This window comes from Rhinolophus sinicus, chromosome 8 (genome assembly GCF_057876585.1).
Source record: "Rhinolophus sinicus isolate RSI-liver-muscle chromosome 8, RSI-T2T, whole genome shotgun sequence".
Taxonomy (NCBI): domain Eukaryota; kingdom Metazoa; phylum Chordata; class Mammalia; order Chiroptera; family Rhinolophidae; genus Rhinolophus; species Rhinolophus sinicus.
The window spans coordinates 79,551,926-79,573,849 of NC_142508.1; the positions used below are offsets into that span (position 1 = coordinate 79,551,926).

General features: G+C 55.0%; 1 protein-coding gene across 1 annotated transcript in view; it reads right to left on the reverse strand.

Moving 5' to 3' along the window:
• Positions 1 to 1,202: 1,202 nt before the first annotated feature.
• Positions 1,203 to 21,924, reverse strand: part of GPT2 (glutamic--pyruvic transaminase 2) — a 28,825-nt gene continuing 8,103 nt past the window's right edge. Inside the window, exons 4-12 of the mRNA XM_074314957.2 lie at positions 20,122 to 20,230; positions 15,939 to 16,072; positions 13,698 to 13,941; positions 12,406 to 12,485; positions 10,713 to 10,849; positions 7,441 to 7,615; positions 5,788 to 5,943; positions 4,705 to 4,817; positions 1,203 to 3,546 (exon numbers count right to left, since the gene is read on the reverse strand). Of these exons, the coding sequence (XP_074171058.1) occupies positions 3,456 to 3,546; positions 4,705 to 4,817; positions 5,788 to 5,943; positions 7,441 to 7,615; positions 10,713 to 10,849; positions 12,406 to 12,485; positions 13,698 to 13,941; positions 15,939 to 16,072; positions 20,122 to 20,230 (1,239 nt within the window). The 3' untranslated portion in view covers positions 1,203 to 3,455. The remainder of the gene's footprint in view (positions 3,547 to 4,704; positions 4,818 to 5,787; positions 5,944 to 7,440; positions 7,616 to 10,712; positions 10,850 to 12,405; positions 12,486 to 13,697; positions 13,942 to 15,938; positions 16,073 to 20,121; positions 20,231 to 21,924) is intronic.

The window sequence follows — 21,924 nt, forward strand, 5'->3', positions numbered from 1 at the left end:
TTTCCCCACTCGTAATAGCATGGGGCATCATCAACCTTATAAATCATGGGACCATGTCTTATTATCTGCTGCTTCCCCATCACTGAGCCCTGGGCCTGGCACACAGCTGCTCAGCCATTGCTCAATCTAGGTGTGTTACAGCAAACTCTATACTGAAAGCAATTTTGAATAACAACTGTATTCCAATCCCTGTCTGTTTAATAAACTCTCTGTACGACATCTACCAAGTTTAGTCCGCAGATGTGTGTGTGTGTGTGTGTGTGTGTGTGTGTGTGTGAAGGGAAGGTACAGACAGTATCTCCAGTCCCCTTTGTTATCAACCAGTAATGACCTTCAACCCCCCTGAACCCACCATCCTCCCCCAAAAGAGGACTGTTAGTGCAGCACCACCTCCAACCCCCTTTCCTTTGGGGGGCGGGGGGGAGTGTTGGCTTCTCTAGAGGCTCTGGTGGGGCTGGTGACCCTGACCCCTTTTCTGCCTCCCACTCTGCACAGGGCCAGCCAAACACCTGAATCTCATGGGCCAGAGACTGGCTCGGAGAAGGGCACATGGACCAAGGTAGCCAATCAGAGTGCGTCCTTGGAATTTCCAGGTGCAGAGGGGGACAAGACAGGCTTTGTGTTTAACAGGAACATGAGAACCAAAGCCAGCGCCCCTCCCAGGCTTCCAGAGATTCCGCTTTTCCTCTTACGCTACTTTGCGTAAGTTTTCATTTCTTCCAACTGAGAGTCCTTTTTTGTTTTTCCCCCAAAGTTTCTTTAATAGAGACAGACATTTTAGTTTTGGGTGAAAATTAGTTTTGAATTTGAAAAACACACTTCAAAACTGATGTGGATGTGGGAAAGCCTTGTGTGGACACTTTCCCATTTCCCCACTGGCCTCGGCCCCCCGGTTCCCTCTGCCCGCCCAGCCTCTGGCCCCCTACAAAGAAGCTGTTTGTTATTTCACTCCTACTACAAAATCAAGGTCTGGATTCATTTTAACAACACTCTACTTCATCTTTGAAGTTTCTCCACCTCAAGCAACAAAAAGCACCTCAGGGTCCTAAGAAGAAACGGAAGCTGAAAAGCTGACTGAAGTTTGTAGTATCTGAGGGGAAACTTTTATTATTGTGCTGGGAACACAAGTTACAGAGAGTGAAGACGTACAATGAGTGACGGCCACTCGATCCCTAAACTATAAGGAAAGTTCAGCACAGTCACCACTTTTGAAATGTATTTTATTTCAAAATTTCCAGCGGAGCGATCACGAAGGACCTTGGCCAGGAGACGACTATGAGAACCCAGATTAGAAAGCAGGGAGAGGCAGGGCTGCCCCCTTTTCCTGCAAATCCACACATGGGGGCAACCACCTGCTCGGCCTCGAGGTGCGAAGTGATGGACCACCCAAGGGACAGCCCAGCATCCCCCCCACCTGCCTATCTAGTAGATGAATGACCGAAAACGTCACAAGTTTACATTTGCAGTGTGACCTCAAATGGCAAACAACTTTCTCTGGTGGTGCCCACACGAGATACCAGAATCGAATCTGTAGAAAGTGAACACTATTGTGACCATCTTTCCTGCTGAAGGAAGTTAATCCCCAAACCAGCGCTCCTTTTTGTGTTTTTATTCATTTACTTTAAAAGCAACCCAAGTGTATATATGTCATCTTTTTAAAAATCATGTAAACGTTGCAAAGTTTTTAGGGGTTATTTATAGTCTAAAGAGATTTATTTAAAAAACGACTGGACTTGTTAAGACTACAAATACTAGCCTCCCCTCCCCCCCATGAAAAAAGCAATTGTTACAAAAATATAAAAAATAGACTAGCTTCTACTACTGAACCTTTCCACCAGAAATCTCACAGCTCTGGGATGCATCCCGGTGTATATACCATACGACAAGCACAGGTGCAATTTTCTCATTTTCCTAAGGGAGGAAAAGTTCCAGGACATTCCCGTTGTTACTTAAGCTTGTGGCTGCATTCTTCATAGGGATGCAGTGCCAGTGAGTGGGGACAATTGGAAGTTTCCATTGCATCCCCTGCATGGACCCCGCAGGGAAACGGGAGCATAGGAGCTGCTTTCTAAGCTCACGCCTCTTCACGTTCCTCTCCAGCTCCTTCCATTGTCTTCTGGGACTTGCTAGGTCCTCTGACTCCTGAGCTGGCCTTAGGTTCCCTAACCACCCACTGGGGAAGCTGGTGGTAGGAGGGGCTCGTGGTGAAGGAGAAGAGGGCACGACACCAGCTGCTGCCTGTAGTGCCCACTCTGGAGTGTGGGTCGGGCCCCCACCCGGGCTTGCTAAGCCAGGGAAGCTGCACACCTGGGGGGTGGGACCCCCCCCAACCTGAAGAGATGACTGATGCTACCAGACACGGTCTGCAGAGCCTGGAAGCGGGGCCAGCAGCAAATGTGGAGGCACACACCTTTACACACGTCAGGTTCATCCCATGTCCTCTCCCACGGCAGCCCAGCTACCAGGCACTTCGGCCAATTAAGGGCGAGGAAATGGACCAAAATCAGTTTAAAACAACTGGACACGAGGGGAGGAGAGGAAGGGGTTTGACTGTCAAGTCCTTTCCTTGTCCCGGCTGTCGCCAGCAGAGGGCGATGTGTGTAAGGACTCAACCAAGCGCTTGGGAGAGAACCGCAGTTGGGTAACAGTGGGACGGATCCACACGCCTCCACCTGACTGAGATACCCTGGGCTGAAGTCCAGGGACACCTTTCAGATGGGGGTCCCAGCCTCCACATGCTCAAGAGAACCCTTCACCCGCCAAAGCCCTTGCGTGTACAGTCCGCGCTACACTACCAGCTACGTGCTCCCAAGTGCAAACCTGGTTCAACTTGGAACCTGCCTCACAGCCACTCCTCCCCTGCAGGACACGTGGACATTGGCTATGGTGCCCCGTGCCCACCAGCCTCGCCTGGCAGCCCGTGCAACCCTGTGTGCTCCACCCCCACCGTTCTTGATGGACAGACAGAGGGCGGCCCTGTCTGACCTCCGTGGACTTCCAGGCTCTCCTCCTGGAAGGACTAGATTTCCACACGGCTAAGGGTTTTATTGCCAGTGCTCACCACGGTTAAGCCATATATTTCCCAACACCTTCTCATTTCTGCAGATCTGAAACATGTTCCCCAACACACCTGGGCTGTTTCAGCCCCCACATGAACTTCCCAAACGCACAGCAGCAGCAGAGCAGAGACCAGCACCACACGCCAAGCCGTCCCCTTACTTTGGTTGCATCAAAAGATACCAGGGCTCCTGAGACATTCCCAATTCACATTTGCTCAGAAGAGAAGAGCTCCCAACATCAAGGCACAGAGAAAGAAGTCTCCTGGGGCAAAAATGACGATGAAAGCGACCAGTGGCCTGTGAGGCCTGAGGCAGAGTCGCTGGGGGAGGTGAGTTCAGTTGGCCTGGGTGGGCGTCAGGGAAGGGCTGGGGCCGGGTCTCCCCCAGGCCGAGCCCTCACGCGTACTTCTCCAGGAACTTTATATGAAAATCCTTCACCTTCTGCAGAACCGTCTTCAGCTTCTCCACTGGAGGGAGGATGGTCATTCTGTGGGGAGAGAGCGGCGTCAGCCTGGACACGGGGCCCTGGCAGAGGCGAGGGGCGTGAAGCGGCAGCTCATTCCTGCAGCAGCAGCTGTGGGGACGGACGGGCCTGCCGGCCTACTGCAACAGCTCCAGTGTCATGAGCTTAGTTGTCACAACAGCACCTGGCACTGGAGGAACCACTGCCCCTCCCCCATTCGTACCTTTTTTTTTTTTCACCCGAGTGATACTACATATGAACTAAAGCAATACGCTGGGGCAGCAGTCAGGCTGAGCGACCCAGCTGTTACCGCAGGTCTGCACCCCACTCTGACCGGTGCTCAGAACTCCTCCAGAGCGTGACTCTCTGCCCTGCAGACATGGAGACCCCACTCCTGCTAGATAAGCCTTTCCCATCTCCACCGGCCAGTCAGTCGCTTAGTCAGCACCTGCGGTCACAATGCTCCCTCCAAAGGAATTCCCAGGTTGCCACGGTAACAAAATCCTCCCTCCGACACTGTCCACATGATTCCCAGCGGCTTTTTGAATCAGCACCAAATTGCTGAGGGGAACCTATCACTAGGGCGGAGAGGTCAAGCAAACATGCTTGTGCATCCAGGGCAGGATGCCCGTGACCTTGACTGAGTCAACACTTGGTTACAAGTGCCAGCTAAGCTCGTGACACTTCTTTTTTTAGTGTCTGCTGCAGGGGCCACCTGAGAGCCCCGTGCACGGAGAAGGTGCTGTTCTGAACAGAATGGGCCTCAGCAAGGAACCTGCTCAGCTCCGGGAGTCCCCATTGCACAGGGACGGTCACACCCTGGGAAATGCGTCACTGTGGGTGCAGCTGGTCCCTTTGTTTCGGATGTAGGATCTCAGCAGGCTTTTGGTGCAGCAAATGGGCGACTGAGCACCCAGATGCTATATGCTGCTATCATGGAGGTGAAAAGGGACAGGAAGTAAAGAAGAAAACACCACCAGAAACATTCCAGGAGGTTAAGTGATGGAGGCGGCAGAGGGGCGAGAACTCTCAAGGAGATGACCCTGGCTCTGCAGGACAGAATGGGGGCCGAGGCAGAGGCTGCACACATCTGTCTCCGAAACCAGCTTCAGCTCTGCGTCCAGAAGCCCAGATTTCCCAGGACAAGCCTGGCCCAGCCCTGGTGCCAAGGGGAAGTGGTACCTGAAGTGATAGGTGCCCTCCCGCTGCCCGAAGCCGCTGCCGGGCACGACGCAGATGCCAGTCTCTTCCAGGAGCTTCATGCAGTAGAACATGTCGGGGGCCATGTCATGGGCCTGTGGAGCAGGGCAGAACTTAGGTTTCACTCCTGGCTTTGCACAAACACACCGCTGGGAACTGAAGCCAAAGACAGTGGAAACAGCAGGTTCTAAGGGGACACGGCCCTCCCCCCCACCACAGGGACCAAGGCTGCACATTGGATGCTGATGGCAGCAGGTGCAGGGACAGGAGTCTGAAGGACGTCAGCCTGGCCATGGGCTGGGGCGCGTCTGCGCTTCCATCAAGAGGGCCAGTCTGTACCCGCCCCAGGCAGTCGCTCAACAAACAGTGACTGTGGCCTCCTGTGCGCCAAGCCACGTAACCTGACAACGGGCCCTGAGGTCTGCACCAGGGGGGCTCCTGGGGGACACTGTTGGTCTGCACAGCCCGGCACCTGTTCCCTGGGCCCCGATACTGGTTGCTGACGCAGTAGGTCTGGGGCGGGGCAGACTCTAAATGGTTAACAAGGTGTTGAGGAGGTTTCGAGGTGGGGGTGGGGAGGATCAAGAGCAGAAACCCACTCTGCCTTTGATCCTCCAAGTAGGGTCTGTGGCATCGCCTGACAACACAGAATCTCGGACCCTCCACAGACTTCCTGAACCAATCAGAACCTTAACAAGTCTGGGAAGCAAGGCACTAGGGCTCAGAGGCCGGCTCGAGGGGACCAGAGCTGTCTTTGGCCCCCGGCCTGCGTTTAAGTTTGAGAGCATCGCAGCGCACCTGGGCACCTGCCTCCAGAGCACGGGCATTACCAGGCCCAGGTCAGCAGCACCCGCCTGGGGCCCGCACACGGCCCCACCCCCACAGCATGTGGGGGCCGGCCGGGCCTCGGGGGCTGTCATCTTTATGCAGCGAGCATCAGCTAACCGAGGGGTCCACCAAGTTCAGATCCTCTAGGGCCAGCACTTTTGTTGGCAAGAAGCAGCCCCCAACCCTGCAACCCCAAGTGGAGCTGGTGAGGGAGCCGCCCAGCTGGGTGCCCCTGACCTGAGCTGCGTCCACGGCTTTGCTGGGGATGAAGATCCGAGGAAAGGCGTACATGGCCCCCTGCAGCGGGTTGCACTGGATTCCTGGGACTTGGTTAAACAGGTCTTCTGTCAGCTTAGCTTTCTTGGCCAGATCACCCAGCACGGACTCTTTCTCCTGATGGGACACAGACCGCATAGGAGTCAGCCTCACTAGACATCACGGAATGGCTCAGCCACCAGAAACTGTGCCTACAGTGCCGGGTGGCAGGGTCGACTGGTGAAAGGGGAGCTTGTGTGCATGAGCACAGCCACCAGGGAGGTGGCGACACACGGCCCTTTGCAGGAACTTCTTCCATGACACACAGCCCTCGAGGCTGCCACGTGCCCAGAAACACGGGACATACAAGTGCGGGGAGTCCCAGGACACAGCTAGGTCCTGGGGAGCCTGTGTCATGGGTTCTATTCTCGTACCAGGATGTCACGCCTGAAAACCGGCACCACCAGTCCCTGCCCAGAAGTCTGAATGGACTTGGCCTTGGATGGAACACCCTAAAACATGCTCCTAGGAGATGGCCTCACCACTTCATTTCAGGGGGCCCACCCCTCCCCACTCGCAATCTGTGTGGTGTGCACAGGGCAGATGACCCAGGCAAAGCAAGTCAGTGACTGGCTCAGAGCTGGACATATGTCAAAGGCCAGAGCGGAGTCAGCCCAGGACTTCTGCAAGTCCTGCTGGAGGGGGGATGGAAGGTGTGGCCGCAGAGGATGGATATAAACAAGTGTAGCCTCGCCATACAACAAAATATTACTCATCGTGAAAAGGAAGCAAATTCTGACGCATGCTACAAGGATGAGCCTTGGAGACGTCATGCTAAGGGAACCAAAACATCGCAGAGGTCAAATGCTGCAAATTCCCACCCCTGTGAGTACTGACAGGAGTCCAACTCATAGAGACAAAGAGGAGAACAGAGGTCGCCAGGGATTGAGGGAGGTGGGTGGGGAGGTTTTGTTTAATGGGGACGGTTTCATTTTGGGATGATGAAGGTTCTGGAAATGGACAGTGGTGATGGCTGCACAACAGTGTGAATGTATTTTATGCAGTAAACTGCTCAGTTAAAACTTATTAAAATGGTACATTTTATGTTCTGTGTATTTCACCACACACACAAAAAATGATGTGAGCCTGGGACAGATGGAAACTGACTCCTTGGTTAATGGCCCATAAATGCCTTTTTCTGTTGAAACAGTCAGAGTTGGGTTTTTGTCACTTGTGACTGGAAAGGTCTGCCTGAATCACCTCAAGCTGTGAGACGTCTGGTTAGGCCAGAGGCAAGCCCAGGGCCTACAATCAGTGCCCATCCATTCTCCCTTTCAGTTGCATAACAGAATCCCCCAGGGAATTCTCAGCACAAAGTCGCTCCGCTCTGGGTGCCCACCGGGGTGCCCACAGGTGAGGAAGAGGAAGGGGTCATCCCACTTCAAACAATGCCCCAGCCGCATCCTCAGACTTAAGCTCCTGAGCGCCCTTCAGGCACCAAGGAGACCAAGAGTGCCCCCTGGAGGCCACCTGGAACAAGGCCGGCCATCATGATCCTGAGCACAGGGTGAGTAAGTACTTGTGACTCGGGCTGCAGCACTGACACAGAGAAAGCACAGGACACAGCGGACTCACCCTGCTGAACTGCTCGAAGGACTCCTCCCCTGGCACGGGGGGGTTCACGACGATGTCCATGGCGGCCTGCCCGGACACTGGGGGGCACAGACGCACCGAGAGCAGCTTCACCAGCTGGCCTTTGATCTCGGGGTGCAGGTTGATCACCTCCATGTAGCCTCCCCTGTAGCCACACCTGGAGCATTGACAAGGGGAAGAGGCCCACCAGTCAGAGACCTCAATTAAGTGCAGTCTGGCCAGAAGCTGGGTAACCATCCCCACGCCCAGCACCGAGTGGCTGAGCTCCTCCCAGTGGAAGGTGAACGGACGTGATATGTGTAAATCCCACAGCACTTCCTTACAAGGAAAAAGCAAGCTCTCTCCTTTCTCTTTCCTTTTCCCACTTCCTGAGAAATGGAGACAGTGGGGCAGCAGCCTCAGTGCTGGCGATGGATGTCACATGTCCAGAAGGCAGGGCTGTCCCACCAGCTCCAGTGGAGCACAGCCTGCCCAGGACGTCCAACCACCTTGGGACTGTTATGTCAGACAGAGAGACACTTACATCTCGTTTGAGCCCCTGTATTTTTTGGCCTCTTTCGTAGAGTGGCTTAGCCTGAACCTTAACTATACACCGGCCCCTGCTCCAAAGGGGCACCTGATTCAGGCCCGACATCCCCCTGCCCAGGCTCCAGGGGTGGGCAAGTGACGCACTGGTGCCAGCGAACATGAGGAGTTTTGCTGAACTTTTTGCTGCCAAAAGACAAAGTCAGCCCCACGGAGAGCAGAGCTAAGAAAGAAAATGAGACAAAGCAAGAAAACAGGGACAGTCCCATGGACACCGCTAAGCCTCTGATTCAACTTTACCCCTGAACTTTTTACTGATATGGATTTTAAAAAGTAGTAATAAAAGCCTCTTTGGTGTAGACCAGTTCAGGCTGAATTTCTGTTTTTTATCGCTGAAAGGATCCTGACTCACATTGAGTCAAATCACAGGCAACAAGCTGAGATGTGCAATGAGTTTAACAAACTTTCAGAACCGAATCAGTTCCCTCAGTCATACTTTCTGGAGCTGTGCCTCCTTCTCTGGACGGACCGAGAAAGCTCAGACTAACGACGGCACCAGTGCGGCCCCCAGGCCAGGAACCTGGTCTTACCTCCCTGAGTGGCCCTGCACCCTCCACCTCTGAGCACTGGACATGATGACACACTCAATAAAATGCTGCAGGACTGAACTGGAAAAGACAGTCCTCATCTGATCCCGCGCCTGGACTGTCCATGGCCAGAGATGAATTCCAGCATCTCAGAAAGGTTTCCCATCACAAGTGTCAAAAGGAAGGACTTCCTGCTTAACCGTCTGTGAAGCGCAGAAAACCAAGTGGAGGAAAGCTGTCTGAACCCATAATCAGGATCTGAGGACAACGGGGTCCTACCAGGTGCCACCCTCCAGGGGACTCACCATGAAACGAGTGATCGTAACACAGATGGAGAGACGGCGAGGTGTGCGATTAACACGCGAGTTTGAAAATGACTTAACAGAGAACAGATTTGTTTAGGAAAAGAGCTACACAGCACATGACACAGGCAGCATTGTTACCAGGTAGACCAGAAAGACCAGCGTAAATTAACCCCCATCCACCTCAAAGCCAAGAGCAGTTAGGCAGTCATCCCAAAGGGACAGCCCCTTCGACCTGGCCAAAATATTTCTTCAAGCTTCAGTTACGCTGACCTCTGGCTTAACAAACGAGACGCCTGTGCCATCGTGACACCTGGCACGGAACAGACCCTCCGAAATGTTGGGAATGCGTGCCACCAGCTGTAAGCCCTGGCCTTTCCTTCTCAGTGTCCTTTGCAGGGTCCTCCTCTGCGCCCCCAGCATCTGAGCAGCGAGAACCCAGGCCCAGTCCTCGGACCGCTTCTCTGTCTGTTTGTGAGACGTCTGGGCTCAGCGACCTACCTAACAGCTCCATCACGGGCATCTCCCAGACTGACACCTCCACTGGGTATCGGCCTGGCCTGCAGACGCATCCAGGCCTATCTGGACACCCAATGGGTCCTGGTGAACTGAACACATCCAATACCAGCTCCCGCTCCTGCCTCCAAAACTGCTTCCCCACAGCCTCCCTCGTCTACTGAAGGTAACTCCATCCTTCTGCTATTGCGACAAAGAACTTCGCTCCTCTGTCTCGCACCCATCTGCCCCATCAAGCAACTCCTGTCAGCTCCACCTTCCAACACACCCAGGATGCAGGTGTCCTCTCCACATCGCTACCTGACCCGCAATCTCTCACCTGGATTGTAACAGCCTCCTGACTTGAGTCCCGCTTCTGGCCCCACCCTCACCATATAGCAACCAGGGAGAATCTAGTAAAACATAAGCCAGCTGAGGTCACGTCTCTGCTCCAACACAGTGGCTCCCATCTCACTCCGAGTAACAGTAAAACATAATCTATTAGCTCCTAAGACTTCCTCGGTCTCAACTTCTGCCACTTTCCCCCTCTCCTTCCCAGTCCCCTTGCTGCTCCTTGGACATGCCAGGCACGCTTCCACCTCAGGGCCTTTGCACGTGCTGTTCCCTCTCCCTGAAATGCTCTTCCCTCAGGTGTCTGCATAGCTCCCTCCCGCCCCTCCTTCGGTTTTAGCCCAGAAGCCAGCTGTTCAGTGACCCCACCCCTACCTCTTGCATTCCCATCTCTTCTCTAAATAGTTTTGTCCACCTGATACACGCTTTGACTCACTTGTCACCTGTCTCCTCACTACAATGTAAGCTCTGTGAGGGCAGATTGCTGTGGTTTGCTCTCTGCTGCACCCTCGGTGCTCAGGTCGGTCCTGGACTCACAGCAGGTGCTCAGTAAATATGAGCTGAATGAACACACAGGATTGGCCCAGGGCTCAGGTGGGATGTGTACAAAGCCTGGCCGCCTGGCCTGACGGCATTTGGCCACTCAACCTGCCTTCCCTCAGGCTCTCGTCAGTGTCAGAGCCACAGGGACAGGTCTGGCAGAAAACACTAGTGTTGGAAGCTGCTGTGAGGTGCTGCTTTCGTTCGCATCGTTTACCTGTAGCTGGGTTTCTTTTAAGCACGGCCTTATTTTAAGCGAGCCCCTGCCCCGGGTTGTCCTCACCCCACTGGGCTCCCCCGGGGGGACCTGCAGCCTGTGTCCAGCCTCTTAGATCAGCAGAGGCCATAGATAAGGGCTGCCTAGCTGTGCAGGGCAGGGGGGCAGGGGAGCAGCGGGACCAGGCAGGCCCGGAGGCAGCGGGACGGACGGAGGTCCTGGACGCCACATACTCACTCGCCCATGTAGCCCTTGGAGGTGGAGTGGAAGGAGGCGAGTTCCACGTTGCTGGAGTACTCGGGCCCCATCTCAGAAAGCACCTTCTTGAAGGAGTGGAACCTGCAGTCCGGAGAGTACACGTTGTCCTGGTAGACCTGCGGGAGGGACAGGGCGGTCACCAAATGTGCCCGACAGGCCAGAGCCCAGGCAGGCTCTGCTGACGGAGGGCACATGTGCTCAAGGTCACCCCGAAGCCCAGGCTCCCACACTGCTTCCAGGGGAGCCAGAACGTGCCCGAAGGAACCTTCCAGATCAAGGAGGAGGACAGTAGGACTGGACGTGACTTGATTTCTCCCACAGGTGCCCCCACCCAGTCTGCAGACTTCCTGTCTACCTTGCACGACCACTGACAACATTGAGGGCTCTCAGCTGCCCGGGCAGCTTTCCTTCTGACACGATTAGGAACGACAGCGGTTCCTTGCCTGGCCTGACCTCCCTGCTTCACTGTCAGGCCCCCCCAGAGCAGAGCCATGAGCAGCACCCACACCTGCTTGGTTCCTCTCCTATGCACACAGCCTAGCACTCAGCAGGCAGCACCCCACTCCGGCCCTGGAGATGAACTTGCCGCACCCACTTGGGACATCTGGAAACCCAGGCTCTCTGGGCCTGTGGGTGGGAGGGCCAGGCAGTCCTCTGCCCCCAGAGTCACTCCCCACCCCCACGCCTCCTCAGCCTCCTGCCCTTCCCGGTCTTCCTCCCTCCCATCCGCTCCCTCTCCTCTTCCCAGACCTAGAGGGGAGGAGGTTAGTGCACTAGCGAGGTCACAAAGAAAACCATGAGTCACTCTGCTGCCCCTTCTCTCATTTAGGAATGAATATTTTAGGCCCATCTGCTGGTAAGCTCTATGTGTGTGTGTGTGTGTGTGTGTGTGTGTAAGAATGGCAGGTGCCAAGGAGCAAAGGAATGAAACTAGTGTGTTACAATCTACAACTACCCAGAAATCATGCAGAAATGAAGATAAAGTGAAAACAGGATTTGACAGGTTTTCAATTTCTTTCCTGCAAAGCAGAAAAAGAATGGGCAGGCCGTGGCTTCAGAACTGGGGTTCAAGAAGCAGCAGCTATGGGGTTCACTAAGATACCCCTACCTACCGGCTGGTGTGGGAACTGAGATGGAGGGTATGGGAGCAGAAGGGGCACCGCATGGCAGCCTCATGCCCACCCAGCACTCACCCCCGATTTGCCCTCAGGGAACACCACTCCCTGCCCTCCCTCTGAATGTGTGGCGGGACAGGGCAGAGGCCACACCCCTTGCTCAAGGCCCTGTCAATTTGCATGTTGCAACCTTGGACCACAGTGGTGGGTTCAGCAAAGGGTGTGAGGCTCCACGCTGACATTTCCTGAGACCACTAGGAAGAAAGCTCTTTCTAGGTAGGGAAGATAGCAAGCCTGTACGTGGGGCCAACAAGCAGGATGAAAGGGGAGACACTATGGAAGATATACACCTGAAACCCCCAACACCTTTTAATTTCTTTAAGTTTAACTGGTTTGGGGTAGATTTCTGAAATTCATAACCAAGTCCCAGCTGACGTAGGGATGGTTTAGGTCAGTTTCACAGGCCATAACACTGAACACTCTCATCCTCGGGTGGTATTTCCCCTCCACTCGGCCCAGAGCCCTCCCTCTGTGGCGATAGCTGACGCTGCTCTTACCTCATCTGCCAGGAGAAAGAGCTTTTCTTCCCATGCAAAGTGAATCACATCTTCTATGCACTTTCTGCTTTGCACCTGACCTAAAAAAAAGGCCCAACAAAACCAGAATGTGGGTCGTAATACCGCTGAAATCGTCCCTAGGTAACAATCCCACCCAGAATCACTTGGGTGTCCTGTGTTCCCTGGTGACCGTAAGGGACCACCCTCCCTAGTTGGGTCCAGCAGCTTGTTTCTTTCGGGGCTCCTAGGGCAGTGCTTCTCATGGTCAGCTGCACAGGACAGCTGCCTGGGCCCCTTCTCAAAGATTTCAGGGTACACAGAATAGCTGCCTGGGCCCTCCTCAGAGATTCCAGGGTGCGGCCTGGCCTTTGGCCTTTTTGAAGGCTCCTTTTGTGATTCTAATGTCCGATCAGGATGGACAGGCCAGTTTTGTGTCATTTCCCCACAGCTTCCTGGTTAGAACCTTCGTCATTAGCTGGTGCTAATACCCCAGCTCCGGCCAGCTGCACCCATTGTCTGCACGCAGGAATTCAAGTGGTGCTTTCAGCTGATAGAAGCATCATTTGATGTTCCCAAGAAGCAGATTCCACAATCAACTCCAACGCGTTTTGGCCATGACCCAATTTATCTCAACAAAGGAGGAGAGAGGAGCCCTTGTTCTCAGCATCTAAAAAGCATCCAAACAGCTTCCGGTCCATGAAGCCAGCAGCCCAGAAAGACCAAAATAGGCAGGACTGAGCGTTGTTGTTTTTTTAAAAAAGAAAAATACGCAAAATTAGGAGTGATTTTCAGCATTTGGAAACAGTTTTTTTTCTTTTTTGGGGAGGGGTTTGCTTTAGTGTTTGATATGGCATTTCCTTCTCAGGCCACCAGGGCCACAGCAATGCTGTGTCAAAGAAAAACAAAAATGCACACACCAGCATTCTGGAAACTGGTTCAGAAAAATAAGTAGGAGGGGCGGTAAAACGAGGCCCTCGATGAATGATGATGGCTTGTCTGCGAGTAACCTCAAGGAGGAGATTGCAAATGCAAGAACAGGAAAAAACTGGTCTCCATCATAATACAACCCTGCCCAAGTTACAACCCTGCCCAAGACAATGCCTGTACCGGCTGACCTCCCAAGGTGGCCTGCGGCAAATGTCAGGGCTTCCCCACAAGAAAATCTGCAGTTGGACTGGGAACCCGAGAGCAAAGGGGACTTTCTTAACTCTTCAGCGCCCAGACGTCCAGGACACCAGGCCCCCGCGCCCACTTCCCTACCCCCAAAACGGGCGAGGGCGTGCCGTGCAGACCTGTGGGGTTCCCGGGGTTGATGATGCAGAGCACCTTGGGGTCACAGTGGTCTTTGGCCTCCCGCACAGCCCGCCGCAGCTCGTTCACATTCAGGGCCCAGCAGTTGTCCTCGTCCAGGTAATAGTTCACCTGCACGGCATTGAGCTCGGAGATGACGGCCGAGTAGAGGGGGTACTGTGGGATGGGGATCAGCACCCCCGTCCGGGACTTGCCGCGCCCGGAAACCAGGATTTTCAGGATCGTCTGCAAGGAGAAGTCACATCTTACACGGCCAGCACCACTCCCCACCCCACGGGGTGGACGGGCACACAAGCCGGAAGGTCCCAACCCCAGCCTGTCATCGGCCACCCCACCGCCAGCCTCCAGGGCAAGCCCATGTGACTTGCTGAACTTCCCTGTCCCACTTTCCTCATCTGTAACATGATGTGTGCTGTGAGGAATAAGCAAAATAAGATGCTTTCAAGTTCTTAGCACAGTGCATGGCACATAAAGACGCAACACTTGTCAGTATTTTGTAAAGAGGTCTTTAAAAGCAGTAGTCTGCAAACGGGCCCTGTCTCAGAATTATTCCGACCTCACCCCTGAAACGCATTCTGTATGTCTGGGGGGGGGCCCGGGAATCGTGTTGTCAGTAATTTCAGTGCCCAAGGTTGGATAGACCCCTAAGTAGGGACGGAATCGCTGAAATGGGTTAAATACCCCCTACTACCACCAGGTGGCGCATCGGCCCATTTCCAAAGCTGAGAAAGCAGGCCATGGGCATCCTGTGGGTGCTGGTGGAGGTGGCACTCATTCATGGAATTAATAAGCCAAAACCCTTTCTAGGAGAGTCCCCACCTTACACACAGGCTTAGGGCCTTTCTCAGGCTCAGTTCTTGCTGCAAGAACGCCACCAGATTGAAAAGCACAATGACCTGATTCTTCACTAAAGCTTGAGGTGGTCAACCTCCCCTCCTTCAGGACCCAGGCCTGTGCGGGCTTCTCTGGGAACGGAGAAGGGCTTTGACAGCAGGACACAAGGGAAGACGCCATGGGCGGGGGCCACAGCCCCAACGCTAGAACCCTAAATGCCACAAGAGACCGACTCAAAGCAAGCAGACCACTTGTCTGTGGGCCTGTGTCCTCACGGGCTGCAGGAAGAGTTCAGTGCACTGGGAAAGGCTGTGGGAAGGGATTAAAGCACTCCACATGGAAAACGAGAGCCACGGAGGTCAGAAGACAGAGAACCCCACTGAAGGAGGAAGTCCTGAATAGGGAGAAGGGGTCCATGGCACAGGGCGCTGACCAGGCGCTGGGGGGAGCAAGCGCAAAGGGAACGCAAGGCTGCAGGCCGGTGCGCTAAGCAACCACTGGTACCAGCCCCTCCACCCTGCCCTCAGCTGACGCCAGCCACTTCTCACCTCCTCAACTATGGCCCCTCCCTCCCTGTCAAAGTGAAAACTTAAAAACGGAATTCTGTCCCCGCCTACTGCCTACTTCAACTGCTCCCTCCTGCGCTTAGGACCAGGGCCCCCATCCTCAGTGGCCTCGAAGGCCCCGCAGGACTCAGGCCTCAACTGTCTCCCAGCCCGTTTCTGATAACTGTGGCCCTCACCACGTGTGCTCGTCCACCCTGACTCTCCATTTCCAAACACACAGCCTCCTTCCAGCTCAAGGCCTCTGCACACACCCGCTCGGTCCACCCCCCACCCGCCCCCTGACTTCACACCTACGTGTCCTCCAGCCGGCTGTCAACCTTCCTCTGAGAAACCTTGCTACCCCCACCCCACTCAGGTCAGCGTCCCTGCTGCTCCCACCATGGTACTTTGCCCTCTTCACCCAGAAGAGAAACAAAGCTTGTGATGTGGCATTTATGTATGTGATATTAATGCTGGTCTAATCCAGCACTAGTGTAAGCAGAGGCCAAACGTGTTTGGGTGCCCTGGCAGAGGAGGCACAGCGGTACATGCTGAGTGAGAGAAAGGCCACTGCCACCAGAAAGATGGGCACCCTTGAGTGCCTGCTGGAGCTGCCGGTGTGCACTCGAGGGGAACCGTGGCCGCAGAAGTATCCAGGCTCACGGAAACTGAGTGAAGCTAGGATGCAGGCACCTGGGCGGGGCAGACAGCAGGCACCAGGGGGTGGCCGGCCCCCCTCCCAGGCCTCTCCCTGCTGGCAGGCTCACATGCGTGGCCCTGACATGCAAGGCTGCTCTTCACGCGGGGGAATGCTGGCCAACAACGAGTCACCCTCCCACGTACAGTAATGCCGTCACTAGCTCCAGTGGTCAGGTAGATGTTGTCTGGGTCTGCAGGCACGCCGCCATCTCTCCTGGTGACATAGGCAGCCACATCTTCACGGATGCAGTTGACACCCTGGCTAGCACTGTAAGACCCTGTAGGACAGCAAACAAGACAATGACCGGAGGCAAGATGTTTGGCTCCATGGACAGTGACGTCCACACATGTAATTAACCAAGTGGTGGGGTGGGGAGGGCTCAGGTGGGATCTGAGTCCCAGTACTCTGGGCTCTGGAATTCCGGCAAGCCACTTAACCACCTATCCCGGCTTCATCCACCCAGCCTCTATCCACCCATCCACCCACTTATCCACTCACCCATCTGCTATCTGTCCATTCATCCATCTGCTCCCCCCCCATCTGTTCGCCCACCCACCCAGCCACCCACTCATCCACCCAGGATTTACTGAGAACCGACTAGGTCAGGCGTTATTCTAGGCCACTGAAATGGTGCCCATACCTGTTTCACCCACCCTCCTGGGATTTATACACATTTTATGGCAATATAAATCATGACAGCTGGGATTGCTATGCATTTGTCACTGTTGCCTACACATGATTCCACAGAACTGCAGAGAACGGGTTGACCCAAGATGGCACCACCTGCCAGCCCCAGGAACCCGGAGCACTGACCAAAACTAACCACAAGTCCCTGGGGTGCTGGGCCTGACCCCCCCACACACACACACCTCCCCCATGTCAATAGTATCCTCAGGCTGCCATTTAGGATTAAAATGCATACCACCATTCATACAACGTGCAAAAACAGGAAAGGCCAATTTATGATGCTAGACCTTAGAACAGTGGTGAGCGCTCCAACGTGGAGGCACTGACTGCAAAGGGGCACAGAGGTGCCTTCTGTGGTGCTGGAAATGTTCAGTATCTTGGTCTAAGTGGAGGTTACACCTAATGAGGTGACTTCTCTGGGGACGTGAACCAGGAGGCTGGGGGTCAGAGGTTGGAGGCCGATTTTTCACTCTGTATCCTTCTATACTGTTTGTATTTGATACCACATTGACAGAAAACCAGGCGCTTCTTCTAAGGCTACTGTAAAACCACCACCAGGAGACACGATGGGAATCTGGAAAGAGCTGACTCTTCTCTGGCCTTCAGAGCGAATCAATCCCGGCCTTGCACCCAGGAGGCACAGTTTAAGGCTGTGCCTCAGCCTCTCTATGCAGCATTGGGCTTGCCTTTCCCCTCTGACTAGCTGCAAAATGGGGTGGTGGTGCAAGGGGCAAACATTAACATGCATCAAATCTGGGTGGTGGGCACAGGGTCTTTGTTACATTATTTTGGGTATTCTAATGCATTTGAAATATTTTGTAAATTAAAGTAGGGAGGTACAAATACTGGTGTTAGAGAATTCTTTCTCCACTGGGTGATTTATTTGGTATTTCTGAGCTCCTGTGCTCAGAAACCTTCTAGTGCTCCCTATTTCCCTCTGTCTTCTTTCAATGTCCTCCTCTCCACTCCACAGGGCCTGGTCATTCCCATGCCAGCCAAGCCTCCTCCTCTTCCTGCTTCTAGCTCCCACTTCCTGGAGTTCCCAGATTTTCACCCAATGGCCAGCTCCCTGCTCCTGTGGGCCAAACCTTCCACCCTTTTCCTTTAGATCTCCTGTTATGCTCCATCCAAATGCACTAATCCTTCAAAGCTCAGATCTAGTCCCTCTCCAGGGGGCCTGTCCTAAAGCTGCCCCCCAGCCTCTCTCCTGGCCTGTAATTTCTCCAGCTATTTTACTGTATACACATGAAGCCCTGCCTCTCCCCAGGTTGAGTGTAAATTCCTTGAGGACAGGGACCATTACTTATTTCTTCTGTGCCTCTCTGCTACAGCACCTATGCCCCTACCAGCCCCACCCCACCACACCCCTGCATAAGACCCCTGCCCCCAGACCGATGGCAGCCTTCCGCCCACGGCCTACAAACTGGCACCAACAGACTGCCAACCTTCCCAACTACATACCGCCTCACCCTTCACTCAGCCATACTCAGTCCTGAAACCTCAGGGCCTTTGCACACGCCATTTCCTCTCTCTGTCTTACTCATCCTCCACGTGAATTTGAACTTTCTCCTGAACCCGCCCTCCTCATCAGGATCCCTTGTTATAACCCCATTACTCTCTGCTCTTTCGCCAAGAACTCATGAAAAGTAGGGATTATGTTTCTGTGTGAATTCCTTGTAATGTTTGCTTTTCCCAAATCTGACAGTGAGCTTTGTGAACACAGAAACTCCCTCTGCCTTGTTCACCAGTGTCCCTCAGGGCCTAGAACAGTGCCTGGTACACGGTGTGCACTCAGGGAGGCTGGACAGGGCAGAGATTGCCCATCTCCCCCAGGAGTGTCTAGTTTTCACCTCAATCCTACTTAAGACCCAGGACACAACCTGAGAACTGAGTTACTAATCAAACAGCAAATAAACGAAGCCCCAGTAGGAATTGTAAAGGGCACGATGAAAACACATCCAGGTGAGCTTTAAGGCCTGTGCACTCATTTAATAACCCGCACCTGGGTAGGGGGCTTTGGGGTGTATTGACACTTTCCTTTACGTCTATGGGCAGGTGCTCAGGCTGCCCAAGGCTTAGTTCACAGAGAGCACCACCCCTACTGCCCCCCCCATAATGGGCAGGGCCTGGTGGTGACCCCTGAGGGCAGGGCTTCACACCTGACAAGGGGCTTTAGCACATACATCAGCCTAGGAGGTAAGTACAAAGTACTTCCTCTTTCAAGGGTGAGGCTCAGACAGGCACCTACCTCACCTTCCTCATGAGCCCCTCAGACAAAACTCAGTGCGAGTCTCCAAAAGCCCACACGCAACCATCCTCTTGCTACAGCAGCCCAGAGGGGACTCCCATGGACGTGGCCTCCCAACCTCATGGCATCAGCTCTGGGTGACAGAGTCGTAAACACTTGTTGCTGAGGCTCAGTACCTGGGACAAAGGTGCCCTCCCCCTCCCAGACATTCCCATCAGACATGCAGAAGGCAAGCTCGGTCCCCCCTTCCTCCCAGCTCTCTGCTGCGGATTCCAGGAGGCTCAGGCCCGCGGCCAGGGGTCCTGAGAAACGCCTTTGTCCTGACTGGACAGCTGGCACAGGAGGAAGGAAGCCTGGAGGCTGGGCCTCTGGGCGGCTCTGTGCCAGCTTGCGGTTAGGACTCGCCACACAAGCTGCTGGCCCACACCCTATCCAGGCTGGCGGGCAGGGAAGCAAGGGGCGCGGGGCCTGCCCGACAGGCACACCACGCAGACTAAAGGCCAGGGGGGTGACCACAGCCAGGAAGGTAAGCGTAGGGCTCTCGATAAAGGGACAGAGCAGAAAAGGGAAAGGAGAGAGGCCAAGGGTGGTGGCTGATCCCCTGCCGAGCAAGCCACAAGAAGCCCTGTCCCACTTTCCGGAACATTCAGGCACGTGTCCTAAAAAAGCTCTAAGAACGACTGTTTTCCTCAGGGCAAGGGAAACTGGATCTCCCATGTAGGCGCTGGGCAAATAATGGGGCAAAAATAAACAGAATAAAAACCAAACATGAGATGAGAACAAAGAGCAGAGGCCGGGAGGCTAGAAGTCCGTCTCAGCAGGGAAGGGAGAGAGAATATCATTTTCACATCTGCAGGGGCCAAATTCCGGGGCATCCCTCAGTAAGGAGGCAGAAGGCTGGGCGTGGGCTCCCGGCCAAGAGAACCAAAGGCTGGATGATGGGGAGGGACACAGTGAAATGGGAGGGAGGGCAGCACCGTCAGAATGAAGAAAGCCACCAAAAGGGGACCAGAGACATGTCACAGTGCTTCTCTTCCCCAATAATAGACTGCCAGACACAAGGACAAGTTGGGGGCCACAGAGCGGGAGAAGGCTGGACAAAGCTGGCTCCATTCGGCCTCCCATAACCGAGGCTGGTCAGCGGGTCACACCTGCTCTGCCTGAGGGCTCAGCGTAGAAGCTGGCTCCCAGGTGCAAAGCCCAAGTCCACTGAAAGATGACACTGACCCCAGGAGGCTCCTAGAGCAGGGTCAAGCAGGGGAGACTCATTTTCATTTACTCTGCACGTCAGCCACCCCACACACATTTGTTTACTCTCTCACATAACCCGAGGCCCAGGCCAAGAACACGTTCACTTCACGCCCTCTGGGACCTGGCAAGTTGGGGCTCACCCAGGCTGTTCCCGCCACAAGCTTGTAGGATCCGCCGGGCTCGCTTCTTAGCATCTTCTGGGAAGCTGGGGCTGTCCAACAGGTTTGGATAGGTACAGAGTGCCATCACCTGGGGGAATAGAGGCGCGGGCTGGGCTCCTAGCACCCCCACCCCAGAGCCCCAGGAGGGGCATGAAGAACCCTGGGCAGGAGATGGGGTGAAGATGACAACTTTGGGGGACAGAGGTGAGCAGTCATCTCCACGAGGGCTCTGGCCCATGGGAGCTTGGGGGTGGGTGAGGAGGATGACCCTGGGCTCTGCCACAGAAGGGGAGACGGTGAGAGGCGGGGTACACAGTGACTTGTGCTTGGGGCCCCAGGGTGGGCTGCCACAAGAGGGGCCGGGGAACAGAGAGGCTGCTCAGCGCCCCGCCCCAACGCTTTCATAAAGGACAGCGGCTCACACACCCAAGGCCAGAAGAAGCAGGGGTCTCCTGAGCACGGGCCGGCACTGGGCAGGCAGGTGAAGCCCAGCTGACAGGAGCAGGACAGCAGGGACCCCCTCCCAACTCACAGCCTGAGCTCTCAACCCCCTCCCCGGATCCCCTCTCCCTTCCCTCACCATCACCCCCTTTCCTGGCCAGAACTAAAGATCAACTCAGCTTTCTCAGCTCTGTAACAGAAAATCACCCTAACCTCATAAATTCAGAGGATTAAGCAAAGAAATGTTTGCAGAAGTGCCGGCAAGCCCCAGCTCATCAGGCAAGTCTAAGCTGGCAGCTTGGGAGCCGTGCCAAGAGCATGGGGGGGTTATTGCGGGGGGCGGGGGCTCATGGCTCTGACACCAGCTGGGTGACCTCAGGCCAGCACCGGCTTCTCGGAAACCAGCGTTTCTTCCTTTGTACAACGAGTGGTGACCCGGCCTGCCCTCCTCACAGGGACACCTGTGAAGCTAAGAGGAGGCTGGAGGAGGCCACCGCCAAGTGGGAGAGGCTGGGCCTGCCATGGCCAGCAGCAGGGCTGGATTTGGGGATGTGTCAACCGGCCAGGAAAGGCTGAGGCAACAGGCAGGACACTAGTCATGCCAGGACCCCAGTCATGTGGGGAACCTCTGCGGAGAGAGGCAGGCACTTTTGGCCTCGTCCCTCCGAAGCTGCTTCCAGAACAACCAGGGTCCTCTGACCTCCTCCAGCCTCCACTTTCCTGGCAGGGACACATGTTTGGTCTGATCCATTTCCCCTTCCTGGGCCGGGCTTGGGGCCTGTGACATTCCCGGGCAGCTGGCATGCTCCTGTGGTCAGAAGCAGTGGCCATAGGAAGGAGGCACAGTGGACGGACGAGGTCAGTGCCAGCCTCGGTTCTGCACCCCCAGCCTGTGTGAACTGACTGAGGGGCTGCAGGCTGAGGCCCCCCGGCCCCCACCCCCTCCGCCCAGATTGCAGGGCAGGATAAAGGGTCCGGGGTATTCAGTTCCCCTGCTTTCCCGGACCTGCAAACCTTAACCACACACAGGACCATATTTTGCTCTTAAACAATAGGCCCCAGGTCTTCTGCGGGAAACGCTCTCACCACAGCTGGTCTCCAGCCTCTGTTCAGGAGGCCCTGTGGCCTTCTCCCACCACTGCTGCCCACCAGCCCCACAACTTGGGCCCATGCAGCATCTGTGGTTGGTGCTCACACTGAAACACTGCAAGCTGCCTCCTGGAGCCCTCAGGAGCGAGCTGCGTCATCAGCAAGGCAGCCAGGAGGCAGCCGCTGGCAATGTCACGGACCCCACACTCTCCCGCTGGGCCAGGGGTGAGGCCTGCTCATCATTGTCTCAGG